The sequence below is a fragment of the Emiliania huxleyi genome, assembly GCF_000372725.1.
Source record: "Emiliania huxleyi CCMP1516 unplaced genomic scaffold EMIHUscaffold_114, whole genome shotgun sequence".
NCBI classification, from domain to species: domain Eukaryota; phylum Haptophyta; order Isochrysidales; family Noelaerhabdaceae; genus Emiliania; species Emiliania huxleyi.
The window spans coordinates 442,165-452,050 of record NW_005201551.1 but is presented as its reverse complement, the minus strand read 5'-3'; the positions used below and the strand labels follow the sequence as shown (position 1 = coordinate 452,050).

General features: G+C 66.7%; 2 protein-coding genes across 2 annotated transcripts; one reads left to right on the top strand and one right to left on the bottom strand.

Moving 5' to 3' along the window:
* Positions 1–3,136: 3,136 nt before the first annotated feature.
* Positions 3,137–3,894, bottom strand: EMIHUDRAFT_109157 (hypothetical protein; the record flags this gene model as incomplete). The annotated part of the gene is made up of 2 exons (XM_005791306.1): positions 3,137–3,398; positions 3,500–3,894. 2 exons carry the CDS (start codon positions 3,892–3,894, stop codon positions 3,137–3,139), a joined length of 657 nt encoding a protein of 218 aa, XP_005791363.1.
* Positions 3,895–4,666: 772 nt separating this feature from the next.
* On the top strand, positions 4,667–9,294 carry EMIHUDRAFT_466762 (hypothetical protein; the record flags this gene model as incomplete). Its single annotated transcript, XM_005791305.1, has 5 exons — positions 4,667–5,398; positions 5,471–5,771; positions 6,677–6,780; positions 8,003–8,932; positions 9,220–9,294. 5 exons carry the CDS (start codon positions 4,667–4,669, stop codon positions 9,292–9,294), a joined length of 2,142 nt encoding a protein of 713 aa, XP_005791362.1.
* Between the last annotated feature and the right edge of the window lie 592 nt (positions 9,295–9,886).

The window sequence follows — 9,886 nt, the reverse complement described above, 5'->3', positions numbered from 1 at the left end:
GCCGGTGCCTCCTCCGTCGCGCCACCCTCGCCCCCGAAACCAGCCCCACCGCTGCCCTCGCATCCGCCGCCGTCTGGCACGCCGCCGCTCTCGCCCTCGCCTCCAGCCGTCGCCGCCGCCCTCGCCGCCGCCACCCTCGTCTCCGCCCTCGCCGCCGCACGCCCTCACACCCGCCGCCGGTGCCTCCTCCGTCGCGCCACCCTCGCCGCCGCCACCAGCCCCACCGCTGCCCTCGCATCCGCCGCCGTCTGGCACGCCGCCGCTCTCGCCCTCGCCTCCAGCCGTCGCAGCCGCCCTCGCCGCCGCCACCCTCGTCTCCGCCCTCGCCGCCGCAAGCCCTCACACCCGTCGCCGGTGCCTCCTCCGTCGCGCCACCCTCGCCGCCGCCACCAGCACCACCGCTGCCCTCGCATCCGCCGCCGTCTGGCACGACGCCGCTCTCGCCCTCGCCTCCAGCCGTCGCCGCCGCCCTCGCCGCCGCCACTCTCGTCTCCACCCTCGCCGCCGCCACCCTCGCCGCCGCCCTCGCTACCGCCACCAGCGTCACCGCCCTCGCCGCCGCCGCCCTCGCCGCCGCCGCCCTCGCCGCCGCCCTCGCCGGCGCCTCCATCTCCACCACCACCCTCGCCGCCCCCGCCCTCTCCACCGCCGCCCTCGCCGCCGCCGCCATAGCCGCCATCGCCGCCATCGCCGCCATCGCCGTCACCGCCGCCGCCCGCGCTGCCACCGCCCTCGCCTCCACCTGCCTTTCCGCCGCCGCCCTTGCCTCGACCCTGTCCGCCGCTGTCAGCCCGCCACCCTCGCCTCCGCCGCCGTCGCCGCCGCCCCCCTCGCCGCCGCCGCCCTCGCCGCCCTCGCCGAGCCCGCCGCCGCCCTCGCCGCCTCCGCCGCCCCCCTCGCCGCCTCCGCCGTCGCCTGCACCGCCCTCGCCAGCACCTCCGTCGCCGCCGCCGCCCTTGCCGCCGCCCCCCTCGCCGCCGCCGCCCTTGCCGCCCTCGCCGAGCCCGCCGCCGCCCTCGCCGCCTCCGCCCTCGCCTCCTCCTCCCTCGCCGCCGCCGCCATCACCGCCGCCCCGGTCGCCGCCGCCGCCCTCGCCTCCTCCGCCCTCGCCGCCTCCGCCCTCGCCGCCGCCCCCGTCGCCGCCGCCGCCGTCGCTGCCGCCGCCCTCGCCTCCTTCGCCGTCCCCGCCACCGCCCTCGCCGCCGCCACCCTCGCCGCCGCCGCCCTCGCCGACGCTGTCGCCCCGCAGCAGTCTGTCACCGCCGCCTCTCTGCCTCTCTGCCGCCGCCCGCCTCCTGCACCCGCGCACACGGCCGTCCACTGCCCTCACTGCTGCCCCTGCCCCGCGCCCTCCGCCGGCCCACGCTGCCTCGACTGCCTCCGCCTCGCCTCAGCCTGGCCGGCGCCGCCTCCGCCTCCTCGCTCCGCCTCGCCCCGCAGCAGTCCGTCACCGCCGCCTCTCCGCCCAGCCACCTCACAGCCCTCACCGCCCTCGCCCCCCTCGCATCCCTCGCCGCCCTCGCCGCCCTCGCCACCTCGCCGCCTCTGCCGCCGACCTCCTCTGCCTCTGCCTCTGCTTCTGCCGCCTCTGCCTCTCTGCCCCTCTGCCGCCGCCGCCTCTGCCTCTGCCTCTGCCTCCGCCGCCACCATCGCCGCCCCCTCGACACACTGCCTCCACACACTGCCTCGACACACTGCCTCGACAGCCTCGCCTCTGGCCCTGCCTCGGCCTCTGCCCTGCCTCGGCCTCTGCCCTGCCTCGGCCTCTGCCCTGCCTCGGCCTCTGCCCTGCCTCGGGCCTCTGCCCTGCCTCGGCCTCTGCCCTGCCTCGGCCCCTGCCCTGCCTCGGCCTCTGCCCTGCCTCGGCCTCTGCCCTGCCTCGGCCTCTGCCCTGCCTCGGCCTCTGCCCTGCCTCGGCCTCTGCCCTGCCTCGGCCTCTGCCCTGCCTCGGCCTCTGGCCCTGCCTCGACAGCCTCGCCTCTGGCCCTGCCTCGACAGCCTCGCCTCTGGCCCTGCCTCGGCCTCGCCTCTGGCCCTGCCTCGGCCTCTGCTCTGGCCCTGCCTCGGCCTCTGCCCTGCCTCGGCCTCTGCCCTGCCTCGGCCTCTGCCCTGCCTCGGCCTCTGCCCTGCCTCGGCCTCTGCCCTGCCCTCTGCCCGCCTCGCCTCTCACAAACGCGGCACGGCCCGTTTTGGCTGTATTTACCTTACCTTACCTTACCTTACACCGCCTCGACAAACTCCGCATCGACACACTGCCTCGACACACTGTGCTTCTATGTGAGGTGCGACGTGTGAGTGAGTAAGGTACGTACGCTGTGCGAGACTTATCTGTGCGCCTTATGTGCTGGGGTGCGGCTGCGCCGCAAGACCTCCCAGCCCGTCAGTGGGAGAAAGAAAAAACAATGGTGGTGTTGAGAAACACCGGGGGGGATTTTTTGGGGTTTTCTAGGAGAGGGTGGTGGGAGCGGCGGCGGTGGCGGAGACGGTGGTGGTGGCGAGGGCGGCGGAGGGGGTGGCGGCGAGGGTTGGGGGGGCGAGGGCGGTGGAGGCAAGGGTGGCGGACTAGGCGGGCCGGCGGTGGGGGCGAGGGCGGTGGACTGGGCGGCGGAGAGGGCGGCGGCGGTGACGGCGGCGTCACCGCCGCCGCCCCGCCAGCGCGAGTGCCGGCTCACGCCGCGCGGCGGGGTGCGGCGGAGGCCGAGGCTTGCGCCGGCCGCGCTCAACCCGGGGCTGCGGCGCCCTGATTGGACGTCCGAGCTGAGACACCTTCCGAGCGGAGGCTTTTTACTTTCTCAGTCCGCAGACGCGACCGAGATAAGTGGAGATGAGATTTGGAGCCAGAAGCATCTCTTAAAAATGTGAAAATGGCCGCTTTTCGGAAGATCGGATTAATCGGATAGATCGAGCGAGAGCATGCGGGAGCTAAAGTAGCGGCAGCGCAGTAGCGGCAGCGAAGTGAGTCGAGTCAAAGTAGCGGCAGCGAAGTAAAGTAAGTAAGTAGCGGCAGCGCAGTCAAGTAAGAGTAGCGGCAGCGGCAGTATCACAGGAGCGGCAGCGAAGTCTCTCGAGTTTTTTGCCTCTTTTTGAGCGCTGCTGCTGCACACCCAGCCCACCAGTGATCCTAGACGCACCAGATTCACCCCGTCGCGAGCTTGACCGCGACCCCGGTAACCGCCCACAGGTGGCTGATCGCGGCCGCCGAGGTCGAGGAGGAGGAGGATCCTCCCTCCGGCCGTGCCGGCCGCGCGTCGCTCTTGACCCAGTTTGGGTTGCCACGCTGGCCGGGCTCGCGGCCTGCCGCCGCGGCCGCGGCGTGCCGCTGCTCCTTGCGCCGCTCGACATCGGCCTTTGCCTTGGCTTTCTTCCGGAGGGCCGCCTCGTCTGCCTCTTCCTCGTCCCTGCGCCCTCCTCCCCGTCCTCGCCCTCCTGCGCCGCCGGCTGCTCCTCCGCCCACGGCGGCGGCGCGGAGTGCGCGGGCGCCGCGGGCGGCGCCGCGAACCACGGCCAGTCCGGCGGGAACGCGTCCTCGTCCTTGAGCATCACGGTAAAGAGCTCGCCCGGCAGCTTGCCCGGCGGGATGGTCACCTCGAGCCTTTCCCCGCTGGGCGGCCGGACAAAGATGGTGTGCGCCGAGGAGGCGGTGGTCTCCGGCATCGCAAAGGTGTGAAACGACCACTCCGGCTTCTTGATGACGAGCTGCACGTGCTCCATCTGCAGCGACAGCCGGCAGAGCGACCGCTCGAGGCGCTCGAGGTTGGCGGCGAGGCCGCCGTCGCGGAGATCGCGAACTTTCGTCTCGAGCTGGTTGATCTTGAGCTGCTTCCAGTCGAGCTTTTGCTGCAGGTTCCGATTCTCAAGCTGCAGAGCCTGCAGGTCGCTGGAGGAGGCTGCCATGCTGGTGGACCAACTGCCGGAGTTGGACGCAAGAAGAAAACGCGGCGTTTCCTCCCTTGGGTTATCGGCTCCTATAACGGGGTCTTTTCATCGCAGCGCAAATCTATCGCAGCGCACTCGCCATCTGTGAGCCTAGCGCAGCGCGAACTCGCCGTCTGAGCCTAGCGCAGCGCGAACTCGCTCTGAGCCTAGCGCAGCGCCTCGGAAAACACCATTTTGGCTCGCCAACAAGCCCTCCGCGCCCCCACACCCGTAGGATAATACTTTTCCACCTGTGTCCTTTGCAAAGTACGCCTATGAGGGGCGAAGTGAAGTGGGAACAGTGAATGCGTAAGGGGGAAGGCAGAAGTCGGCACAGCGAAGTGCAAAGTAGAAACCACAAACGCTAGTTAGCAACTCCAAAGTCAACCGCAACAAGTCAGAAGTCGCTTCCGTCATGTCCTAAGTGCAAACCACTAACCGTGTGAGGAACGTGGAACTGCCAACAGCAAAGCTGCGCGGAACTTGGAAGGCCGTTGTGCAGAAGTGCAAACACACAGTTGAAGTCAGAAGTGGCATACGTAAAATGCGAAAGTAGAAGGCTAAACAGAAAACTGCAAAACCAAAAGCTCGAAGTGAGAATGCAAAACTCAATCTCCAAAAGTCAGAAGTGCCATGTGTAAAATGTAAAATGCGAAATTAGAAGGCTAAACAGAGAACTGCGAAACCAAAAGCTCGAAGTGAGAAAGCAAAGCACAGAAGCCACAGACTTCGGCGATCGGCCACTCTCGTCATGCACGGCGCGCTGCTCCTTGCTGCCGCGTGCACCGCTGCACCCACCCTTGACCACGGCTCGAGCCGCGCCAACATCCTCGACCTCTTTGCGCATTCGCGCGACACGGCGCGTGTGGCTGCGCTCACTGGCCTCACGCGGCGGCGCGTGCAGCAAGTCGTGGCTGCGGCTGGCCTCTCGGGCCGCGAGCGGCTGCTTCCGCTTCACCCACGCTTCAACGACATCGTGAACTTCGAGGTAACGCGCCACGGCGCGAATTACGGCTACAAGATGCTGCTCGGAGTGCTGAAAGCGCACCACCCCGACTGGCGCTGGCCGCGCGAGGCGGTGCAGGCGGCGCTGCGCGCAGTTGACCCTGCGGCGAGCGACGCCCGCCGGTCTTGGTGCTACCGCAGGATTCAACGCGGCGCCTACCACGCGCCGTACTTCATGTACTCCACGCACATTGATTTGGCGTGCAAGCTGCAGGAGTACCGCATCTTTGTCGCAGTAGCGATCGATGGGCGCACTCGCTTTGTGCACTCACTGACAGCGCTTATGAACAAGCTGCCCGTCACGGTGTACGAGGAGTTTGTCGCGCCTTTCCTAGCAGCCGACGCGCTGCCCGACCAGATCGTCACTGACAAAGGGCGGGAGTGGTACGTGGCCGCCTTTGTCTGCCTGCTGCTCGCGCGCAGGGCTGGGCGCGCGGGCGGGCGCGCCGCGCACCGCTTTGTGCCGTCCACCCGCAACGTCGCTTGCGTATCTCCGCTCTGCGGCGTCCGCTGCACCACTCTCTCTAACCCCTGCTCTTGTACCGTTTAGACACCAGTCGAGCGCTTCAACCGCGAGGTGAACATGCGCGTGTTGGTGCACTTCCGTCGCCTCATCAACTTTATGGAAGAGAATGACCTCCTCGACAAGAACGACGCGCAGGAGGTGCACGCCTTCTCGTCGGTGGCCACGCCCCTTGTGCAGGCCGGACTAGACCTGCTCAAGGCGTCGTGGAACCAGCACTCCATCGCCGGGCGCACCGGATGCCCCGGCACCGGCGGCATCCCCGCCCAGCGCGCAGCGCGAGATCCGCACCCAGGCGGGCAGCTTGTTCTCCCGCCGAACTTCGACGGTGCGAGAGAGTACGAGCAGGCGCGTGGGCAGCGGCTCCCTCGAGTCCCCGCGTTTGTGCGCTCCGCTGAGACGCTCCTCGGGCGACCCAACGCACGGGCCCGGCGCGCTGCGCGCGTCCACAGGCTGCTAGGTGGAGACACGGAGGAGGCATACACAGACATTGTCAATGGCGACTATGACGCCTTTATAGATGCATACGAAGAGTTCCTGCAGTTCGTGTGAGTGGTGGGCCGTGCCCAGGTGTTACGCATGGCAGCTCTGTGTTGGACGGGTGTGGCTGTGGGCCCAAGGGGCTAGAGTATAATGTGAGTAATGCGTCCAGCGTCTGTGCATCGAGGTCTTAGATAGAGAGTGGACGGCTGTGAGTGTGAGGCCTCCGTGCGGATTTGGACACATCGCAGTGCGCCGACCTGCGGCGTGGGCCGACGTTTTTTGATCTCTGGGTCAGTGGGGGGCCGAGCCACCTCGGGGTGGCGGGCGGGCGGGCGTTTTGAAAAACAGAAAACAGAAAACAGAGGGGGGCCAGGGCCCCCACTACGATTAGACACAAGCACCTGGCTCCTGGGACAAAGCGAGCAGCAGCAGCAAGCAGTTCAGCGGAGAAGGGGGGGGGGAGGAGCCGAGGGGGTGACGTCCCGACACGGCAGGTTGGAGCTGACCCAGGGAGAGAGAGAGAACAGCGATGGCAGCCCCCAATGACTGTAGACAGAAATGACGAGCCGACAGCGATGCAGCGGCAGCGAAAGCGGCGAGGAGGGCCCGCTGCAGAGCTCCGCTGGGCGGCAGCAGAGACATCGGCGGACGGGGGAGCACGCTGGACACGTCGGCATAGGAGCCAGGGGGGTGGCTGGGCCTGCATCATGAATGGGCCTGCATCGCATGATGGCGACGGCGGCGACGTAGGCGAGACGGCGGCGAGGGTGGCGACGGTCACGATGAAGGTGGCTGACGAAATGGATGACGCCATCGCGCAACATGACATCCTCGATGTCGTCGTCCTCGAGCCGGTTGAGCTCCTTCATCAGGAAGTGTATTGCCGTCGCCCGCTCCTTTTGCGGCGTCACTATTAAGTGTAAGCAACTTGCTTCCACTTAATAGTAGTTAAAAAGCCTGCTGACTCACGAGGTAGGCGGCGCGCAGCGCCGCTCTCGCAGGCTGTTTTTGACTGTTTATGCATTTTGTTTTTGTTTTCAGTCTAGGGGGCCCGACCCCCTCAGAGGCGGCGGGCGGGCGCCCACTGACCCAGAGATCAAAAACGCTCGGCCGTGGTGCCGCTCAGCTCACCTTGTGATTTTTGGGTCAAAATCGTCCCGATTTCATAATGTTCGTTCGTACGTGCATCCGCGGCGCCCAGCGCGGTGCCAGCGGCTCCCATACCTCTAAGAAGGTGGGGGACGACAGTCGTGGCCTTGTTTTGGACGTTACGTGCCGCCGAAACTTGATCACCGATCACCGTCTGAATAGATAAGTCCTATACAACTCTCCAAAGGCCGGTGATCGGTGACCAGGTGATCGGCCGGTGATCATGCAGCTAGTGGGTGGTGCTCCGGCCACCGTAAGGACGGTCAGGCTACGGTCAGGAAGTAGGTTTGAGTTCACACTCTCCAACACTTAAAATCCCCGTTTGTCGATAAGCGATAACGGATAAGGCAATTCAACACGAATGGTTAGTTACTGCTCGCTGCTCGGCCATGCGGTAGCGTCAGGCTCGCCATCTCTGTGCTCGGTGGCGGAGGTTGAAGCAGAGTTGTGTTTCCTTTGTCACTTCGCACTTCGAGCTTTGGGTTTCCAAATTCACTGTTTGGAGATTGAGTTTTGCATTCTTGCTTTGAGCTTTTTGGTTTCGCAGTTCACTGTTTACCCTTCTACTTTCGCATTTTACATATGGCACTTCTGACTTCAACTTGTGTGTTTGCACTTCTGTGTTCCGGCCTTCCGAGTTCCGCGTAGGTTTGTTGTTGGCAGTTCCACGTTCCTTACGCAGTTCGTGGTTTGCACTTAGGACATCTGAAAAGCGACTTCTGACTTGTTGCGGTTGACTTCTGAGTTGCTGCGTGGCGTTTGTGGTTTCCACTTTGCACTTCGCTGTGCCCACTTCTGCCTTCCCCCTTCCGCATTCACTGTTCCCACTTCACTTCGCCCCTCATAGTACGCCTTGGACACAGAGTACACAGGTGCTCAAAGTCGATCGCCTTCCCGGACACAGATACACATATCGGCCTTACACAGGCAGACGAAGCGATGGGCTGCGGCACGAGCAAGCCGGGCCTGACCTACGAGGAGAAGCTGGAGCTGTGGCGCAAGTGGGGCGGCGGCGACCTGGAGCGTGTCCTCGCGAGCGGCGCCGTCGCCCTCCTCGACGCGCAGTGGATCATCCGCCACGCCGAGGCGGGCGGCGTCCTCACCCACCGCCAGGCGCTGCCCGAAGAGGCCTTCCTCTCTTTCGCCGACCTCGTCGAGGCGACCATCGGGTATGCGGAGTGGCTTCCCGTCGCCGCGCTCTCCTACCCGTGGCTGACCAAGGACCACCCCGACCCGCGCGGAGCCAACCTCGCCCGCGTCGCGAGGGCGCTCAAGGCCCTGCTCAGCCATCCGTACATCACGCGGCTCGGCGTCTTTTGGGACTTCGGCTCGCTCCACCAGCACCCCGACCCCCCCAACGGCGTCCTGCGCACTGACGAGCAGAACGCGCTCTTCAAGGAGGGGCTGGGCTGCCTCGGCACGCTCTACTCCCACCAGCACACTTGGGTGCTGCGGCTGACCTCCTTCCCGGACGGCCACAAGGCGGAGGATCAGGCCGAGGGCACCAACGTGGCCAAGTACTTTGACCGCGGCTGGTGCTACACGGAGTGCAGCTGGGCGGGCCTGACAAAGGCTGGCCACCTCTCGCTCGACCTCGGCAAGATGCGCGCCGGCGTGGAGTACAGCTACGGCAGCCTCGTCGACGACTGCACCGAGGACGGCGGCCGGCGCCCTCCGCTGCTGCCGTCTGCGTTCGCGGCGGAGCTGGAGACGAAGAGCTTCACCAACGGCAAGGACGACAAGCCGCTGGTGAAGCGGCTGTACGAGGCCGCCTTCGAGGAGCAGTTTGGAAAGGCGACCAAGCTGGTCTACGCCGGCCTCGGCTGGGGCGACGCGGAGGCGGCGAAGCTGGCGGAGGTCCTCGCGAGCGGGGCAGCGCCGCGGCTCGAGACGCTCTATCTCAACGACAACAAGATTGGCGACGAGGGCTGCAAGGCGCTGGCCGCCGCCCTCGGCAAGGAGGGGGCAGCGCCGCGGCTCAAGGGGCTCTATCTCGACGAAACCAAGATTGGCGACGAGGGCTGCAAGGCGCTGGCCGCCGCCCTCAAGGAGGGGGCCGCCCCGAGCTTGAAGGCGCGAGACGCTCCCCCTCGCCACACGCCCCTCCCCCGCCCAATGCTCATCGCACCTCCCCTCGCGTGCAGTACCTCGAGGTGGACAACACGGAGCAGCCTGAGCTGGTGGCCGTGTGCGAGGAGCGCGGCATCATCCTCTACTGAGCCTCTCCAGCCCCGGCCGGGCGGCGAGGGCGCGGGGCCCGGCGGGACCGCCGCGCGAGCACGGCAGAGAGCAACAGACCCTGCGGCTGCGGAGCACGCCGTACTGCGACGGTGCCGGGCGCGCGCGGGTTGCGCGGGATGGGGGTATGGGTGTGGGGGGGGGGGGGGGGGATGGGGGGTTGGGGGGTTCTATAGGCGCACGTGGGAGAGGAGCGCGCCGCGGCGGGCGAGAGGGAAGTGTGGCGAGAGGGAGCGGGCGAGAGGGCGGGCGAGAGGTGGGGGTAGGGGCTGGGTTGGGCGAGAGACACACAACCGAGAGACAGTCGAGATGGATGGGGGTTGGGGCACTGCCTGAGGCCTGGGGTTCTCGAACGGGCTGTGCTGTGGGCAGAGAGCGCAGAGGGCCTGAGGCCGGAGGCGCACCTCACGCGGGGACGGCTGACAGAGTGCGTAGAAGGCGCCGTGGCTAGTTCCATTTCACTGTGGCACAGCTCGCGTTACAAAACCTTGATTTTGACCATTGCGCGAAAAAGGTACATCTCGGTGCCTTCCAGAGGCAGCTGCGACCCCGCCGAGTGGACGGTAACGCGGG